The following is a 21229-nucleotide window of genomic DNA, read 5'->3' as shown; positions in this document are numbered from 1 at the left end:
TTACAAGTTTTAGTGTGCAAATCCATCAAGGCAGTTAATGGGCCAGCTCAGTGTTTGGCCTTTTCCCCCTCGCTTAGTGCTTTCCATCTGTCTTTCTTTACCCACTGATCTGGCGATGACATTAGACCTGACTCCTTTGATGCAATCATCTCGGTCATCTCTTGCTTTGCGTCATGAACTCCACCATCACAAAACCAAACCAAACAGACAGCGAGCGGGAGTTCATTTTTTCAGTCAGCAATAACGTAGAATCTGCCTTGTTTTGGCTGTCTGTTGGATGTGGAGTTGGACAAGCTGAATGAAAACAGAGATAATGTGTGTTGCTTAGATACTGGCTAGAATGAGATAAAAATATCTGGTGTTGGCCGTGGTCTGACTCCACAGGAAGAGCTCCATGGAATATAGATAATAAACTATTATAATTTTGGAGTTTTGTTAAGCTTTTATCTTTTTTTATTTGGTTTTTATGTTAAATGTCTGTACAGTTTTTATTAATTAGTATATTTTTAGTTTCTGTGATTTATTTAAAGATTTTGTTTTATTAATCTCTTTAATTAGTTTTAATAAATAATAGAAACAATGTTTTATTATTATTATTATTTATTTTAGGCTGTTTATTTATGGATTTATTTTCCAAACAGTCAATTTTTTTATTATGACAGAGCATTTATTCCTTGCATTCCTAAAAGGGGTGATGCTATATGGTTTCCTTAAAGATCGTTTTTTCACTTTAAAGAACATTTTGTGAACCTTGTCATGGAACGATAGATGCCAATAATGAATATATAATGGTATAATATGTGGACAATCATGAAACTGAAGTGCACAAACATAGACAAGAAGGTCTGTGAACTCAAGAGCCCCTGGACCTAGCAGAGTTAATGTGAAATGTGAGTTGTGTAAAAACTAGTGGTGGGCCGTTATCGGCGTTAACGTGCTGCGTCAACGCGAGACTCTTATCGGGCGATTTAAAAAAAAATATCGCCGTTAATCTATTCTCAAAGTTGGGTTGGGAGCTGGGGTCTACACTAAACAAGCTATGATGACTTTCACCTTGATATTTTATATAACCGACTGGCTGAGGCCAGCCTAACGGACAGCGACACTGAACCGAGCTCTCTTCTGCGAAGTTCTCCTCAAAGTCCCTCCTGCACCTGAACGAACAAATACAAATCACAGTTTGAAACAAACAACAAGATGTGAAAGAGCCCAATTCAGTACTCGCGGTGTTCTGGTGTTCAGGGCTCACGCAGAGAAAGGCATCTCGAGGCGCTAAAAATAAGTGTTTTCAAGTGTTTTGATCAAAACACTTGAACATCGAATTTGCTTATTTTTGCTCTAGTGCCGACAAATACATACGAAATATGTCAAAATATCCACTTTGGAAATTATGCTCGAAAAAACTGTCAGTTATTTCTTAAGTGAAAGTAAACAGTTGAGGAAAAAAAATGGGATGTGTATTAAATTGGATGCGTTCATCATCTCTTAAAGTGACCGCGCCTAATTTAGCTACTGGCTGCTGTAATGTTAATCCAAGAAAATGAAAATCACTCACTGCTCTTGACTACTTTGTAGTTTTATCAGTCAAACCAAAAATTATTCAGATACCAGATATATTTTTGATATATATATATATATATATATATATATATATATAGCAAAACTGTAATAATGTGAGAAATGTTGAAGGTGTTTGAATAATGTAGGTTTCATTGTATATTTAATTTTTACATTGAAGACTGCCCAGTGCTTTTTTACATTTAATTATTTAGTTTCTGTACCTTGACACCTACAAACTTGAAAAAAACTTAAACATTGTGTAAATAGCACAAATAAATAAAAATAAACGAACATACAAATTAGACAATTTCAAACAGGGCCCACTGGTACAACTTTCACAGGTCCCCGCTGACCCCAGCTACGGCCCTGAACACTCCTGTTTCACACATAATCCATCTGCAGTGCGTATGCAGTCCATGTGCGTTACATATGTGGTGCAGCACGGACTCGATGTGCTTTCACACAGGACGCGTTTGCAGTTTGCTACTCGGCACGTACACGATCGCTGCACTGCTGCAGACGCAACGCTCCTGGAACGCAACTGGAATCCGTTAACATGGGTGCGTAAAAAAAATGCAACGCATACGCACTGCAGACGGAGTATTGTGAAACAGGCGTAAGGTTGTTTGCACCTTGTGCAATGTGGAATTAGTTTACAGCTTTTTCAAGCAGTTTGTGATGCATTTTGGAAACAGGAGATGTACATTTCTAATGCACCATCTAGCTTGATAAACCCCTTCTCAAAGACTTACTGTTTGTCAATTTTATTTGGGTAACACACATATTCTGAATGCCTTCGGCAGAATTCGAATGAGCCACTTTAATCTAGATTAATTTCAAGATCACAGTGAGATTAATCTAGATTAAAAAATTAATCTATGCCCACCTCTAGTAAAAACTCAATGTTAAACTCAAGTGCTGGCCATTTTCATGACACTTCTTGCATTCTGGTGTTTATCATTTGCAGAGCTGTTTGACGCACTGATGTGTGTACTAGAGTGAAAATATGCCTAAGGTTAACAAACACTGGTCTGGACATACAAGTTAAGGTAATGGGGGGATCTGTGCCGAGATGTGTGTCATGTACGTAAACTGAACGTCATCTCTGTTAAAGTGAAGTCCGTTATTTAGTCATGTTGTTGCTATAATTTATATATTTCACATACATTCTTTGGGTGTTTTTTCCCTCATGTTAAAAAACTGTCTGAAAAGCATATTGGGGTGTTGTAAGCTATAGGGACTAAAAATCACAAAACATTACAAATTTAACTTTAACCTTGAAATTGAAAACTCTTAAAGAACTATGGTGTAAAATATATATGGTTGGTAAAAAATATTATTTTGAATTCATATTTTCACTCATTTTATTATGCTGTTAATATAACTTTTAATAGAAAAATTATTACAAGAATGAAAGTAAGTAACTGGAATTAAGAGTTTTCAGTAATGCTCTTAGACCTTTGGACCCAATTATTCCAAACAGGCGAGTTGAACTGCTGTTGATCTGATTTTGTTGTTTTGTGCAGTCTTTAATGAGATGATTATTTGCCCAAGGCTAGGAAACATAATATTAATCCATATTTCCCTTTCTATCTGATAATGACACGCATGAACACACTCATATGTAGTGATGTCTGCTTCTGTAAAAAAACAAACAAGAACAAGACAACAATGAAATTATGATTCAGTTATTTTGTTCTCGCACTTTATAAAAAAAAGTTTCGAGGTTGCAGTGACGCAGATATCTATTACATTTGTCAGTTTCACTTTCAAAATTACCTCACTGTAATAAATCCATGACACATAATCCATCCATAAACATGCAAATTACAACAAAATAAGTGCAAACCACAGTTTCGCTGGACAACATAAAAATTTCCAAATGTAATTTAACAGTAAATTAGATACTGTAGCAGAGCAAAGACATCTGTCACTGTATATTGCACGAAATAAACAAACATCCAGCTTTAAGACGTGCTTTAGTTATACATATTTATACCTTCATTTAAACTTTAAAAGCATTACTCAAAATGTACGCAGTGGTCACCGCATAAATCTCGGCAGTGTGAAACAGCAGTTTGTTTCGCAAGCATTAATCACATGGATATTAATCACTCATGGTCCACTGAGTGGGCAGAACAGTCCAGATGTTTCCTCTCACCTATTTTATATTCATTGCAGTCTCCAGGTCGCACGGTATACACTTTCATCTTTACTTTTCTCAGTAACTACTTTTCCCCAGTGGAAACGGTCAACACTGAATCATAAATGTACTGTTTCTTCTATCGTCGATGCGGATAGTTCCACGTTACCAATGCGCACCCCATCTGACCATGAAACTTTTACGCACTAGTACGATCCCACGATGACCGTTTCGACATCCTTTGACGGTCTTCTCTCCATGACCAGAAAGTTGATCATGCCTTCGGACTTAATGAGCAAGTTACAGCCTAAAAAGAAGATGCCGAAGACCACGGTGAGCGCCAGCACGCACATGACCGCGATCTGCACCGTGCGCGTGACTAACACGCTGCGCTCGTCCAGCGCCGCGGACACAAACCCGCTGTCCGTCACTACCGAGGACAAATTACAGCACGAAAGAAAGCCCTCGCTGCTTCTGTTGGAAAACAAAACACTGTCTGTGTCGTTAAAAACAGTTGAATTCATTCTGGATTACTATCCGGGTTCCTTTGGAAGAGAGGAGCAGGTGCGTATAAAACAGCGAGTGAAGTTTCCTGCAGTGCTTTAAAGTCACAAGTGCAAAGAAGAGCTTGACGGAATGAATGGGCCAAAATGCAGTAAAGAGGATGGTTCTACTCGGACCTGTTGTTCAGGTAATATTGGGTTCTGGTCTGCAGAGGACAGGGGTCTGACTCCTGAGAACTCACACAATCAAGGCTGAGCTCTTCCCCTGTGACTAGAGTTCACATTGCGCCCCCTTTGACACAAAGTGAAAACTATAGCGGCCGGAATAAACTTAGACTCGTTCAAATGTCTAACTAAGTGTCTACTAGTTTGTATGCTACATAGTTGGCTACCCAATTTTAATAGTCACTCACTAGTGGTTTTAGTGCATTTTTGCTCATTCCAATAGAGACTGTATTCAGTTAAATAGGCTACTAATACTTATTCATTACATAGCTTGATGTTATTGTTTTGCTTCTAGTCAGTTTACTAGTGGCAAACAACTATTACATAAAATGCAGATTTTGCAATTAAATTGTAAGTATGTGATTCAAACATCACTTTTGGTTATAATGTATTCCAGTTGTAATCAGTAAATAACTGATGTACTGGTGTTCTTTTGTTTTTATCTTAAGTAACCATTCTGACAAGTCATTACATATAACAAGCTAATAAGCAATTAGTAACTATTAGGATATGTTTAAGATTTGTTACTAGTAAAAATGTGGATGTCTTCTCAAAAATGACCTAATAATACTATAGTAATAGATGCGAGTATTACCCAGCTAACTTTGGCAAGTGTTTTGGCAAGGTTCGCTCAAGTTATGAACCAGCAATGTTAGTAGAAATGTTGTTAAAAGTTATCTGGTCTTTAATGTTTTCAAAATGTTAGCACAGAAACATTATTTATACATTGTCTATATAACTTTTTTTCCTGAAACGGTTTAGTTGGACATTTGTCTGTTTTTTTTTTTTAAGTGCATTTATAGAACATTGAAAAGTAACATTCCCATAATGTTTGCAAAATGATTAAATGGAATTTTCCTTTAACATCTGTATAAATGAGGAAAAAAAAAAGTAAAACATTTAAAAACTGATCATTTTGATTATTTAAAGATCATTTACTAATAATTTTTTTTATAGCTTAATGGCAAAACATTTTTAGAATATATTTTTTGTTTACTGGGGAGTAGCCAATGAACTTAATTACCAGAATCAGTGGAACAATATTGGGATAGTGTAAGGTTTAAGGAATAAATGTTGCAACGGCTTGCATAAGATTGAAAAACTAATTGCACATTAATCTTATTTAAAATTATGGCTTTGAAGTATTACATATTATATCCACTTTTTATAAATGTGTGATTTGCACAAGGATTACTAAAGGCCAATTAATCGAAACCTGAACAGAGTATCATCTGTGATGAGGAGGTGGTCTACAGACACACATGCAGCAGAGGGCAGAGTTGCTCCTAAAATGTGTCTAAATGAATGCAGTTTTCTTTACTTGTCATAGACGTGTAACGCAGAATAGAGTTTTAATTACAGCCATGTTGATTATAGAAGATCCAGTTCACACCTTTTAATAAAACAACCTAAACAATCCAACATGGTAAGAGTTGAAGCACACATTGAGTGCTGTGACTCACAGTTGGGTTTAACTTGAAGATGGAAATCCATAATTAATGAAACCATATAAACCCTCAGAAATGAGTGATGTCCTTGTAAACATATGGATGGAGAACAGCAGGATTACCATGGAAATATATGGGTGCAATATATCCATTAGAAGCCACCGATGGGTTGTGCAACGTGGCAGTTATAGATAATCTTTTTAATATGCTATTGTTTACACAGTCTCAGGTGAAAATCTGTGCTCCCCTATAGCAATCGACTATTCTTGCACAATATATCCTCCATGTGCTCCTTTAAGTACTGGTTATAGTATTTAAATTGCTTTGAGATCACATCTTAGTCATGTTTTATTTTATGTTTTTTCAGGGTTAAATGTGTATTGCACAATCACTTAACAGCATCAAAGCTCTTAGATATCAGGCTTATTATAAGTCCTAAAAGCCCCTTTTGTGAAGCATTCAGTAGTGGGAGGAAGAATCGATCATGGAGGGTGCTTAGATCCTCTCAAACCTGGCCTTTTAATCAACAGCCCGGTAACCAGGGTCTGCGCAATGTACACATCCCACAATGCACCTCCTGGAGTGAGTCCATCAACAAGGGTCTTTTGAGCAGCCCTTCGGGTCTTCTCTCATGAAGCCTATTTTACATGTCTTCCCTGTCCCGTATCACCCTCTCTCTGTGTATATGAATCATCAGACCTATCGAGTAGAGAGAGAGAGAGAGATGTGCTCTCAGGACATTGTGCTATTCCTGTCTGGGTGTTTCTGTGCACACTAAAATGTGCTCTCTTCCAATGCTTTCACTGAGCGCTTGCTTTTCTCCCTCAGTGGTGGAGGGAAAGAGAGAGAGAGAAGAGGAAGAAGAAGAGTGGGTGGTTATGGGTAGAACAGGCTACAGATGGAAGAGTACAGAAAATTGTCATATGGAGAGATTTAGGAGAGATAGAAACAAGGCGAAAGATGCATCTGAAATGATTGCGGGGAGAAAAACAGAATCATTTTGAAGTATTTTAATAGAAGCTGAACCTTATTATGATGTTGATCAGGTAGAAGTTAAAATCTGTTCAAATTACCTATGATGTGCGACTGGCAATACCATTTAAATTTGTGCATTAATGTAATGTAATCTTCTTATATTCTAAATAAAACTGCCTCCATTTTATTAAAAAGTTATGCATATTTAAAAGTGCACACTTAAAAATTAAAGGGGCTCACCAAAAATCCTTTCAGGTCTTAAAATAACCATTTTTAATCATTTTATAAATCTTAAGAACCTTTTTTCACTATAAGAACCTTCTGTGTAATGGAAAAGTATAGATAATAAAGGAACCATCAATGGCATTAAGGAACTTTTATTTGTCTTGCATTTAAGCTACATGATTACTAGGCAGGTCATGTGTATTTTCGGCTTAACATTTTTTTGTCAAACAAGACTGGGATATTTTGTAACATGATGTGTCTAGTTATATAACAGAATGCATGTTGCTTACCAAATAGCTGAGAGCAGTTCTGCTAAAACATGATCTAAAAGCAAAAATGTGTGATATGCTTGGGATTTAATGACCTGGTTGATATTTATTTGTTGGTACAGTCTTCTTTCTAAGCTCTGGGGACAAGAATATTGAATGTCAGGGCTTTTAAAAGCATCACTCTGATGAACTCTGCCATCTAGTGATTATCACATGAGAGGAATAGCAGTAACTGATTGGACCCTCTCAACCTGTCATTAGCTTCCCACTGTGCCGATGGATCTATTTAGTAAACAAATAGGCAGACTTTCTTGTCCAGAGTCAGAGAAGGGGTTTTAAGTTACAGTGCCAGTGGTGGTAAAAGTCCTCTTTTATTATTCCAATCGTTATGTGTCATTCTCACCAGTGACATCGGGCTGCCTGGACACGTTTAATCACATTTCATTATGCTCCGGCGGTCCTCCTGCAGCGGTATAATTATTTCTTTAAGTCATTAAGGCTTTCCAGAGAAGACAGGGCAAGAGTCTTGAGGAAAACCTCAGCTGGCATGAAGCAGTTGCGCTAAGATAACAGTCACGATGTGCTTTTGCAACATTCAGACAAGTGTAGTGTCTGATGCTTGGTCTAATAAGCATGCTGTTTGTGTTTGCATGTGTATGGGACTGTCCTTGGTGCAGACACCCTTAAGCTTGTTCTACACTAACCCCATTCTTCATTACAAACGGAGCATCCTAATGGTGCACTTGGATTTGAATGCTTCCAAAAACAACAACAAAATAGCCTAAACTAACAGGTTCAGTAAAAAGAATTTAAAATAGCTACATCCTGTATTTGTGTTTGCTTCCAAAAGAGCTCACTGTGCATGTGTGAATGTGCAACCTACTGTATAATGGGAATAGAAAGATCAGAACTGAGATGGGGAAGAGAATGGGAGAGATATGCCATTGCACAAAATGCTCTCTACAGTGGAAGAAGTTTCAAGATTCTTCAAATGCTAAGAAACAAAAATGTTCTTGAACTGTTCTGTAAAGAGCCCACAATCATTTTTCTATCCACCCTCAAAAAAAATAAAGTTTCTTTATTAGCATTGATGGTTCCTTGAGGAACCTTTAAAAATCATGGAAACTTTACATTACACAAAAGGTTCTTCATAGTGGGAAAAGGTAATTTAGATTTTTTTTTAATGTTCTTCACACTAAGAAAATAAATAATCCTAAATACTGTTCACTAGAAGGCTAATCTATGGCCTTGCTGTGAAAACCCGCTTTTGGAACCTTTATTTAACATCGCTGTGAAACCTCATCTTTATTTGTAAGAGTGTACCTGACGACGTTCTGTCAGTCTTCCACTGTGGATAGTGCTGACACTCCCAGAGCAGCAGAGTCAGTCCATTATGCGTAATTTGCATGACTCCAAAATAACTCACTGATTGTGTCCTTATCTTCCAGCACCCCGCTTGGATTGAAATAGGAAGGGATGGACAATCTCAGAGTTGGAAAAGGACACACAGATGTCAAATACGGTTTCAGAGAGAAGTACAGTGAGTGTTTTTCTTTGAGATAGTGTCAGAAAATGACATGTATGGCTGGGTCATAAATAAGTCGTGGTAATAGCAGTTTGCTTTAGAAGCTTTATCAAATGAAGAATGTCTTTTGTTAAAGAAAGCTTATTCCCTCTGCTCTGTCTGACACTGATGTGACAGTATATTCATCAACTCCATCTCCTTCATCCATCATTTTGACACATAAAGGGCCAAATATATTAAAGGCTGGACATGAATTATTTTCTGATAAATTGTACATTGGTGTAAAATATTAGATTACTTTCAGGGTGGTTGACTGTTTACAGAAAGTTCTGTCAGAAATACCAGAGATCAAATGACTTTAAACAGTGTGTGTTTTCATTAGAAAATAGATAAAAACATAAAACTAAATCATCTCTAAACTGTACAATATGTTTGCCTTTTACTATTTTGCTATGGAACACCTTTACCATGCCCTGACGGCTCATTCAAAGTGCACATCTCTGTTTACTTTTTAAAATTCCGACATTTTAAATAAATAATTATAATAAAAATAAAAAACGCTTCTTGCTTTGTATTGTTTTTAGAATGAGCTGTTGGTAGCTGTAATTTCTGGCCTCAATTGCTTACGCGAAAAAAAAAAAGTATTTTGTCACCCGTAGCAAATAATAGACTTCGAGACCTTTGAATTTTTTTTTTTTTTTTTTTTTTTTTTTTTTTTTTGTGATAGGCTATGTAAATTAGTCCGTGTACAAAAGTGCTGAAGCAGCTGCTGTTGCTATGGTTATTTCCTAGCGTGAATACAAATTGTGTTTGCAAGCATGTGTGTAGCGACTAATTCGAATTCGAATTGTGATTACTAACATCGGAAAATTCAACTGATAACTATTTAACTTTACATGTTGAGTTCGAGTGGGGGTGGGGGCATTAATGAATTAGCCTTAATTAGGGAGGTCCCCCAAACGTCAACCCTCCTTTAATTCGCATCCTGCATATTGGCTGTAAACGAACACATCTCGCAGAGATCACGTTGTATGCAGCACTGTTCAGAGAAGCATATTACAAACGCAGCAAAAAAAGATGTATCCAACACAAGAACACGTGTTCATCCCTCCCCCTCTCCCCATCTCCACCACCACCACCCTCTCAGAGAAGTTTCTCTTCTTTGTCGGGGCTGGAGATGGAGTTTGAGAGCTGGAGGCGCGCAGTGCGCAGGAACCGAGAACAGTGAAGACGAACTGAATCAGATAACAAAGCTCGCCAGCCGCGAGGATCAGCAGTTAAACTTGGACAGGATCCTTAGGGCGTCTACCAACTACCATCTTATCAAATTTGGTGCGATACACCTGGGGAAACAGGAGTGGATGAAGGTGGAGGAGGAGGAGGAGGGTGCCAACGCACAAATGCTAGACTGCGCCAAGCCAATCTGAGATTACAAATTACTCGCATCCATATTTTTCCACATTTACAGCCTTGGCTGAGTAAGTCTTTTTGTTATTATTATTAGTTATGCGGGTTTGGAGAAGACAAGGAGATCCGCATCGCTTCATCCAAAGAGCAACGCTCTGCTGCTATTGACAGCGGTAAGCCCTAAAAATAACTTTAAAATAAATAAATAAAAACATTATCTGCACAGAAATGCGGGAGACTGGTGTACCTAAAGTGTGAAGAAACCCGAAAACATTTAGTCAGGAACAAGCACGCAAAGCATTCTCGTATATCTGGGACAACTTTAACCGTGAAGGATGTCAGCGTTGCGGAAAAAATTTGGGGATGATTATCAAGTGGTGACCACTTCGTCCAGCGGCGGCGGGTTCAACCAGGCGGCCCCCGAGAAGAAAAAGAAACGGCAGCGCTTTGTGGACAAGAACGGCCGCTGTAACGTCCAGCACGGGAACCTGGGAGGAGAGACCAGCCGGTACCTGTCGGACCTGTTCACCACGCTCGTGGACCTCAAATGGCGCTGGAATCTATTCATCTTCATCCTTACCTACACGGTGGCGTGGCTCTTCATGGCTTCCATGTGGTGGGTCATTGCCTTTATACGTGGAGACCTTAACCAGGCCCACGATGACAAGTACACACCGTGCGTGGCCAACGTGCATAACTTCCCCTCCGCTTTTCTGTTCTTCATCGAAACTGAGGCCACTATCGGATACGGTTACCGCTACATTACTGACAAGTGTCCGGAAGGCATCATTCTCTTCCTCTTCCAATCCATCCTAGGCTCTATAGTGGACGCTTTTCTGATCGGGTGCATGTTCATTAAGATGTCCCAGCCGAAGAAACGCGCAGAGACGCTGATGTTCAGCGAGCACGCGGCTATTTCCATGCGTGACGGCAAACTGACCCTGATGTTCCGAGTGGGGAACCTGCGGAACAGCCATATGGTCTCCGCGCAAATACGCTGCAAACTACTTAAAGTGAGTAAACGACTGGCACCAAAAAAAGAAAGGGAGAGAGAGAGAGAAGGAAAGAAAATGAAACCTATAACACATTATGTGCTGATTACATTACGAGATCTCACAGTTAGAAATAAACATAAACGAAAGGCAGTCATAACGTGTTAATATAATATTAATGGGTTCAAGCTAAGCTTAATTCGTTAACCCAATAAAATCATTACCTTAAGCCTAGACAGATGAGAAAGACCCTGTAATTTGATTTGTTTTGTATTAACCCCTCAATGGTCTTGGATGCAACAGTCCCTTTTGGATCACTGTAGATGCATTAGACCCGGTGTTTCTCTCTCACTCACTTATACTCCATCATCTCCATGTTTTATCCTAAGTAGTTCTCTTTCTCTACCTTTCCCTGTAGTCCCGGCAGACTCCTGAAGGCGAGTTTCTGCCTCTGGATCAACTGGAGCTGGACGTTGGTTTCAGCACCGGAGCTGACCAGCTTTTCTTAGTGTCCCCTCTGACGATCTGCCATGTGATCGACTCCAAGAGCCCATTCTATGACCTCTCGCTCAGGTCCATGCAAACAGAGCAATTTGAGATTGTGGTTATCTTAGAAGGGATCGTGGAGACCACCGGTGAGTTTCAGTAACACACACAAAGAGAATCTGCTCAGATGTCAAAAAAAAATAATTGGCAGAAACCTGTATCTGAATGCTGAAATGTAATTTCACCAGATCCTTCTCAGTAAATTTCCACCATGTGTGCTTAACAAATGTTTTAGAGAAATAGAAAAAAAAAATTTTAAACAATGGTTTATTTTAATGGAATCATACACATTATTTACAAACCATGTTAGTCGAGTTTCAAAATCCCTATACTTTCAATGAATTTCTAATGTGTGTCGTTGTTTTTTTGCACAATAGTAGAATATTTGTGTGGGGTGAAAGTGTTTGTGTGATGTGCTACACGTGTGTGGTTCAGTGTGTCAGTCTGCAGAAGCGGGTTTGCTGGTGCAAATCGCCTTTCTAGGATATAAAATGAATGAAGGTTGGCGTGTAGCAAATACGGAAAGCGAGAGAGAGAGAGAGACGTGTTATGAAAGAGATGATATACAAAGTTAGTCTTTCATTTTGCTCTCTGTCTCATGATTCTGTAGTCTGGCATTCTTAGAGATTAAGCCACCTGTCAATCAAATCACAGCTCACCTTTACTTTCTCACCCTGCAGCACCAAACACATCGATCCATACTTATACAAGACAGCACACACTTACAGTAAGAAACCGCATTCAAACAAGCAACAGCGGAAAATCTCTGCAGTATACATGTTGTATGTACATATTCAATTAGATTCAGAACCTCGTGTTTCCATGGTTTAATTCAATTAACATAACAAAGAAAATCATATATGCTGTCCGGTCTTCCTTATTGATGGCACATCTGAATATTCCACCTGCAGAAAGTGAAGGGCTTTGTGGGTAAAAAAAGAAAAGAGGGGGGAAAAAAGAAGAATTATGTACAGTTAGTCAGCACTCTGTTCTCCCCATTGTGAATCAGTTTCCATAGCAACTAAATCGGCCCCTTCTTAAGCGGTCTCCATACAGTAAAGTCTTCCTGGCTGTTTGAAATATGGAGACGAAACTTGTGTTTATCAGCCTCACAAATCAAATACTAATTACTACTTATCAACTAATTCATTAGACATTTTTAATTATGTCCTGTAATTATGGCTAGGTTTATGACATGTGCATGTGGGAATGCAGCACACATTTGTTATGCGTGTGTGTGTGTGTGGGCTTTCTTGTGTCCTTCAGTTCTAATCTTCAGGATTAAAGTCTTTGTTTAGACACGTCTCAGTATATGAAAGCTCATATTTCAGATAGCGGATATATACCGGGGCTAGTTGTCACAAGGGCTACGTCTCAGTAAGGGAATTGATTTGATATGTTGGTTTCAGATTTCTTCAGATGTGTTCCATTGAAGAAACAAACTAATCTACATCTCGAAAAGCCTGAGGGTCACTACTATTATTTGATGAATGTTCATTTTTGGATAAACTATTTCTTTATTTGGAGTCATTATTTTTGTGAGATTTCTGTCTTTCAGACTAAAATGATTATTTCAAATTTCTGTAGTAGCAGCATTTATGTAAAAGGACACAACATTAAACTACAGGAGCATAAATTAAGATTAAAAACTGGTTTAAACTGTTTTTTTTCTCATAAGCATCAGGTTAACAGCTTATGCTCTATGTTTAAATATATTCCAATTACAATTCAGTCTTCTGGCAAAAACAATGGCTTGATAGTTTTAATAGTGTGTTACCTATTATATTTTTGATGTTTCGTGAATTTTTGTGTTTTCTACATTTAGCTGAAGAGCCATTAAATTGACAGTAATAGGTTTTTAAATGGCAGGTATGATAACAGCCCTCGTGTCAGAAAAAAAAGTGCGAAAATTGTAGAGGTGCAACAGTGTATCACTGATGCAGTACCCTTAAAAGGACAACTTTGTAACTTATCTACCCCTGAACGTTACTTACTTAAGGATAAAAAGGTAAAAAGATGTGCCTTTAAGGATACTCCCGCAACGAAAAGCTGTTATAGACCTAAAGGTAAAATTTTTACACATTTTTGCACCCCAGCACTGCTTTTAGAGCATGTTGCCACTAAAAGTGTGCTCAGCTAAATGTTATCTTTCTTATTGGACAATTGCGGAGGAAATATACTTTTTGTAGCTGAAAATGTTAGGTGCTTTCCTATAAAGAAATTGACTCTGGATTATCAAGTGTGACGACTGATCTGAGTCTCCTCTATGTGATTCTCACAATGTGGCAAGAGGAAGATTTAGACATTAATACATTAATTTCCTTCAAGCAGAGAGGCAGCAACTTCAAGGCCAAAGAGTCTCAGAGGAACAGCCCTGAGCCATCCATATCCCTCCGAGATAAATATGACAGCTGTTCGCATTCGCATCTGTCAAATTATTTACAGCTTTTCACATTACACTGCAAACATGTGTCTCTGAAATATAGCAAAAATATTCCTGATGCTAAGCAAAAACAGAATACGTGTTAAGAAAAATGACTTGAAACTAACATCATTCTAGGCACAATAAATAGTAATGGTTTTGAATGTTAAGTAATTTTAGTAAAAAAAAAAAACTGCATTACAATTATAGTGTTTGTCATTCAGTGCTTTGTAATTTGCATCTTCAAAAGATGTAATAATCTTGTGATGTAAATTCTTAAAGACATAATCTTAAACAAAAGCACTTTTAAGATTTTATTTTAGAAGTAGATTTGTTTCCACGGAATCAAAAAGTTGACCTCAGCATTGTAACATTGTTCTAGTTAAGCTGCAGAAATGCTGGTAATGACATGGTGAATTAAGATGATAAAACTAGATTTATGATTAAAGCATCGTTTGATACAAGACCACAACAAAAGAATGCATTATTTTTTTTTCTCAAACAAGAATGTTTACTTATCTATAACTGTCCCTGCTTGGAAAAAGTTGTCAAAAAGTTGTTGAAATATAAGTAGATCAGAGTTATTTTTCTAGATAATATATATATATATATATATATATATATATAAAACATTCCTTTAAGTTTAAATACCTTATGCAACTTTTAATTATCAAATAAATGTTTCATGTTTAAAGTATAGATATTTCGGTAAATAAAACAAATATATGGAGGGGCTTTTCCTAAAACTAGTTTCCCAACAATAATAATTGATGTTGTTCATTGTCTGGTTGATTGTGTTTTGTATTAATTTTGCCATATGCACATAAACTGCCAATGATAAGCAACTACTAAATACTGTAGAAACAAAATTTTCTTTAAAGTTGTATCATAAAAAGCACTATACAAATAAACTTGAATTGAATATGTCTACACAAAAAAAAAAATGAGAATCAAGATCATTTGTGTTTTGACAAATGAGCATGACACAGATTTGCTTGATGCTAAGATTGTGGTGCCAAACTATTTTGATTAAATGCATTCTGTATACTTCTCTTTAAGCCTCTGTGTGACAGAACAGTTTGACCAATTAAATATGATGTAAATAAGATAAAACATATGAAATATGTCCTACTGAAGAGTATTATTTACTGAATGATTGTAGCATCTGTGACTGCTTTTTTGTTACATCATATCAGATGTCTGATTAGGCAGTTATTGTCACTAAATTGACCAGATCAACAGAATGACATGGTGGTTATGCCATGTAGAAATAGTTAGACCATAGAATTAGTTATTTTAAAATAAAACCTTCTTTGTTCCTGTAAAAAAAAAAAAAAAAAAAAAAATTATTTCAGCTAGTTGCCCGAGAAACTATTTTCATTTTTATGTATGTACTAAAGTAACTAAAACTGGAATAAAAAATAATAAAAACTAAATAGACATGTAAAAATAAAAAATGTAAAAGAACCACAAATTTTCCAAAATGTTAACTAAAATTGAAATGAAAAAGAAATATATAAAAATAAAAATCAAACTATTAATAAAAACATATATAATAGTATAGTACATATATAATTGTATATAACATTAAAAAATAAAAAGATATATATATAATAGTAATTATACTAACACTGGGCTAGATTCAATTACAGTGTCTTTGTACATAGTGAGCAGCATGGAATATTAACCATTTATATTTGGAAGAAATAATGTATTGGCATTATTCATTGACTTTTTATTTTTAGATCTTGGCTTATGGTTTGAGAATTCCATTCCATTTCTTGTGCTTTCAGCAGTGTGAGTAAACAGGGCAGCTCGGTGCAACCGTCCCAAGGGGTCTCAGCAAATCAAAAGGGAGGCACTGCTTCATCCCCTCAGGACCACACACTGTGTGTCAGCGAGATACAGGAGAGAATTGGGCCCAGCTGCATGGTCAATTACTGTTCAGAGCAGCCAGATAGTAGAGTTTATCTCACACCACACAGAGAGAGAGACAACAAGAGAGAAAGGGAGAGTGTGAGATAGGGATGGAGAGGGAGTCATGATGATAATGATGGTAAGTGCTATAGGTGTGTTAGGAAGAGACTCGAAAATGGACAGGAGGGAATGTGGAGTGAGTAGGGCAAAATGACGGAAAGGGAACGAGTGAAAGAGAGAAAGACAGAGATGACAGAAACAGGTCAGGCAGAGCACCTCTGTGGCAATGGAAACGAATACTTGATAACGGTCACCATAGAAACAGATTATCCCTCTTGGAAATATAAATTGTTCTCATAACTGTCAGATGCTGGAGTGTAGCGGTACCATTCTTTTTCTGGTGGAAGCTAATGTGCGCGAACGTTCCTTCAAAAAGCAGAAAGGAAATTTGTCATAATGGAAGAATATGGAATGATTATGTAAGCCAAAATCGCAGGGATCCAGACTGGATTTCAACTCCGGCAGAGACCTTACCTTCCCCTCTCCCAGCAAACAGCAGAAAGCCTGTTAAATATTTCATAAGATGAATAATATTGTGTTATACTGCTAAGCCCAGGATTTGTCAGCTCGAAAAGCAGGGATTTTTTTCTACTGTAGTAAGGGAGGATAACCGTGCCTGAGTTTGTGTGTGTGAGAGTGTGTAGGTGTGCGATGGTCGTAGGCGGCAATGTGAGAAAAAAAGAACAATGTTGAGTTTGAAAAATGTATAATGTATGTTTTGTCTTGCTTGGTTTTTATATTTAGGTCTGAGGTTTATTATAATGCGCACTCGGCGACCGTCTCTTTTTAGACCACGTCTGCTTCTTTTGTGTGAGAAGAACGACGCAGCAGTCCCAATGCTTTCTAAGCACCTTCATCCAGCTGCTCAAATCCCTGTACAGAACAAAGTCCTCAACAGTATCTCTCCTGCAAACATCTCACGAGCCACAGAGGTAGACAAAGAACCACACTCCTATATGGAGACATGGAGATGCGGATACTGGTTTTCAAGGAACCGTCTTCGCTATTGCAGATGGACGAAAAACGCGCCTTTCATGTGTCGTCAAGAGTACACTGCATCAAGTGCTGTGTTGCTTTTCAGTCTGCAGTTGTCTTATCTTAGATTCCTTGCTATTGACTGATGTAGAACACCATGTTGCAAATCTGTTTGCTTGTTAGGGGGTTCATAAAATGAGCTCTGTATAGCGAAGGCTTTGCATGCTTTAATTAAGGAGGGATGTTCGCTGGTGTGGGTGATACACAGATCTAATGAATTTCCCACAGATAAAGCTCTTGTTTTCATGCAACCAAATGGACCGTGAACAGACGTTCCCGTGGGTGTTGCTCAACAGTAAATGCGCTCGTGTGTGTGTGTGTGTGTGTGCATGCACCCAGTCAGTAATGCATCTATTAGTTTTAGTCACCCAACCATTGTTGCACAGTACACTCCTCTGAAACAGATTTGATATTGCACAAAGCTTTATGAAGATTTTTACCGTCCCCTTCATTCGCTGTCTAATTCATTTGACTCTTGTATTGTCCTAGGTATGACATGCCAGGCTCGTACTTCGTACACGGAGGATGAGGTTCTGTGGGGTCACCGATTCTTCCCGGTAATTTCTCTGGAGGAGGGTTTCTTCAAGGTTGACTATTCGCAGTTTCATGGCACTTTTGAAGTTCCCACACCTCCACACAGTGTTAAAGAACAAGAGGAGAGTTTGCTCCTGTCATCGCCTCTGACAGCGCCCTCTCTGTGCCAAAGCGCAGGTGGGGTGACGGAGGGCAGTGGCACTCTTGAAGGTCTGGAACTTCAGAGCGATGCAGAAACTGGCTCCATCAATATAGCAACCCCCATGCCAACTACCAAACTGCCTGCCAAGCTTCAGAAGCTTACGGGACGGGAGGCCCCCATCCGGGACGGAATGCCCCGCAAGCTTCTGCGCATGAGTTCAGAGATCACCTATAACCTGGGTGACCTGCCTGTCAAACTCCAGCGAATCAGCTCAGCTCCGGGCGTGGCAGAAGAGAGGCTTCAGCCAATCAGTGCTATGCTTAGCCCCAATGAGGACAGACTGGCTCCCAAGCTGGGCTTGGTGGGCGGGGCTGAACCTATCAGCCAATCAGTGACAGATCTGCCACCTAAACTGCAAAGGTTGGCTGGAGGGGTCGGGGTGGGTGGAGTCGGAATCGGAGGACGAATGGATGGTCATCTGCCTCCCAAACTGAGAAAAATTAATTCAGAGAGGTTTACAGGCTTGAGTTTTAAATGAACTGATTTCTATATGCATACACATTTTGCCCATTTACCTCCTCTGAAATTGAAATTGAGTTAAAAGGACAATCTATACTTACAGCAATTTATATATGGATAAAATATTAGATAAATGCTAATCCTCTGCACAATCTGGCATGTTTTTACCACTAACAGCATGAAAGGAGATATCATTTTCAACGTCTAATTGCAGATAATACCACAGTACTCAACACTATTTAACAACTATTCAGTATATCTTTTATATTAGCCTATTAGCCAAACTTGTTTTGAGGGCTTGCCCATATTATGTATATCTTAAAACAGAATATCAATATAATTATCAGAATGCTATGTCAGTTTTCACTGATAATCCATGGTAACTGCTGTTTCTAAAGAAGCCAATGGCTATAACCTGAGTTAGCCATTTGTTTTTGTTTTGTTTTTTATCAGTGGATTGGTTATCGTGGTTCACAATAACACATTGAGAGATTAGCTTCTGTGGTCTTAAGACCTAAAAAAATGGGCGCTGTGCATGTATGGAAATTTAACACCTTATTGGATGAAGCGACTCAGGTTTCGTTCTTGTTTTTTTTTTTTATCTATTGCATGACCTGTCATTTCATATTCGAGTCAGATTATCTCACGTCAAAGAATACGCCTTAAATATAAGGAGCCAAATGTAAAATACCAATCATCATAGACATTTAGCTGAAAAGCTTTTACAAAGTTTGACACATTTTAAAGCTTTTATGAGCTGTTTGTTGAAGTCTTGAAGTCTTTCTCACAGTATTTCACATTTGGCTCCGACTATATGATGTTTTGTCAATGATTGTTTCCTGCTGTTCTCTGTTTAGAAGTTTAAACTTAGTTGAAATTAACAAATATTTTCTTGACCTGAATAACTTGAGAATTGCGATGGGAAAGATGGATTAAGTGGGGGGGGGGGGCTATCAAAGACAGAAAAGAGCACAATGGATGCATATATCAGTTTTAATATTCTTTAAAGATAGGACCTTGTCAACATTGTTATGGCTTTGTTTAACTCTTGTGTTACCGTAAAACCGAAAGCAATAAGATTATAAATTGCAGTGGAACTTCTGACTGGAAAAATCTTGTACCTTATGTTATGTTAACGTTCAATGGTTTAACAGTTTTTTAACTATGTTTCTCTCAATACATTCTATTCTACTTCTGACGAATGTTAGAATGGCAGTTGGAGTGGTTTATAATACTGTAATAAATGTTTTGTGATGTGTAACAAGTCTATTATGAAAGGAAACTACTGAAGGATAACCTCCACCTGAACCATCATCACAAAATAAGTCCAAAATGAATCAAAGCTATGGGTGGACTTGCCCCTGTTCGACGCAGATAAGCTCATTGGTATTGGCAGAGGTCTTCTCAATGAATAAAGCAGTTTGATCTGGTTTGACCCAAATGTTTGGATGACTGGCAGCTTGCTGCCCCCGATGCTGTTCTTTGGAGGTGTTAGATTGCTTCAAATGTCCTGAGAGTTCTATTCTATTTCTATGAAAGAACAGCCATTTTCTGTGCAGATAATAACAACTGAATCTTAAACCTACTCTTCATTCACATTTAATGAAACGGACAAATGCCACAAAAAACACAGACGTCAGCCTAGTAAAAGGTCACGTGGGCTTTCATTTATTCATCATGATTTATTATTTACAACGCTTAAGTTGAATAATAAAGCTTTTTTTCTGTAACAAATGGGCAGGTTTGTCCTTTTCATGAACCCCTGTGGCTGTACAAAACCTTGGACCATAAAGCATTTCCCAAGTTATAACTGCAAAAGACAGCGTGCATCTGATACAGACATTTATTTGCTTCACCTCTCAGGACAAAATGAATGTGGGTGTGAAGTGTGAAAGAGACAATGTGAAATCTGCATGAGAGTTGCTTAGCTGCAGGGGCTCCACGCAGTTCACCGTTAAATGAATCCCTCGATGCAACTTCCCTAAGAAACATTAACACATTACCTCTCCACAGGGGACCAATATCCTGAACTTCTATCAGCAGGAAGCTAATTTTAAAAGTGTGTGTGTGTGTGTGTGTTGAAAAGGGAGCTGGTGAAATTCAGAGAGAATATTATCTTGTCACTAAATGTCAAATTCAGATGAAAAGAAGGGCTTTGTGAAGGTCAACCTGCTTTGCTTAAAGACCATTATTGCTGTGACCCGCTCGTCTCTTCATAGAGCTCTCAGAACCTGCTATCCCTTTTCATTTATTTTCCCCTGCAGCCCGATGTCATACGCTCCTTATTTCATTTCATCAGTTCCATACTTAGCGATCTAATCCCATCCTATATAAGATTAGCTAAATTAATGTACTTTCAAATAACCATTAATGAGTTCCTAAATTGTTTCTGCTCTCCGATGGTGAAAATTCAATCACTCTCATTTAAAATTAAATACTTTGATGATGGAATAGATGGAGAAAGGCTCTTACTCGTTAATTATAGATAAACAAAGGCAAATCCTTTGTTAACAACCTCCCGGTCAAACATTTGCTGTTTTAAAGGTGGTTAGAATCTCCAGACGTTTTTACTGGTTAGCTTTAGGTACATAGCAGATCAAAGTAGAAATCGTATACTTTCCAGTTCAATAGCAATTTAACCGTTTAATTTAATTCACACAGGACGAAAAGGGTCCTGTCCAGGGCCACGTCTTGAGGTTGGCACAGGATGGCACTTGCCACAGATAAATAATGGCTTAAGGCCTTGATGGTCGTGAGGGCAGCAGGATGCTCTATTTGTGTG

The 21229-nt window shown here is 38.0% G+C and overlaps 1 protein-coding gene across 1 annotated transcript; it reads left to right on the top strand.

The window, feature by feature from the left end:
- Positions 1-9863: 9863 nt before the first annotated feature.
- LOC128015395 (G protein-activated inward rectifier potassium channel 1-like) lies at positions 9864-19882 on the top strand. The gene is made up of 3 exons (XM_052599207.1): positions 9864-11293; positions 11691-11907; positions 17742-19882. Exons 1-3 carry the CDS (start codon positions 10616-10618, stop codon positions 18464-18466), a joined length of 1620 nt encoding a protein of 539 aa, XP_052455167.1. The 5' UTR covers positions 9864-10615; the 3' UTR covers positions 18467-19882.
- The last annotated feature ends 1347 nt before the right edge of the window (positions 19883-21229 follow it).

This window comes from Carassius gibelio, chromosome A6 (assembly GCF_023724105.1).
Source record: "Carassius gibelio isolate Cgi1373 ecotype wild population from Czech Republic chromosome A6, carGib1.2-hapl.c, whole genome shotgun sequence".
Taxonomy (NCBI): Eukaryota; Metazoa; Chordata; class Actinopteri; order Cypriniformes; family Cyprinidae; genus Carassius; species Carassius gibelio.
This window is presented reverse-complemented; position numbering and strand designations above follow the sequence as displayed.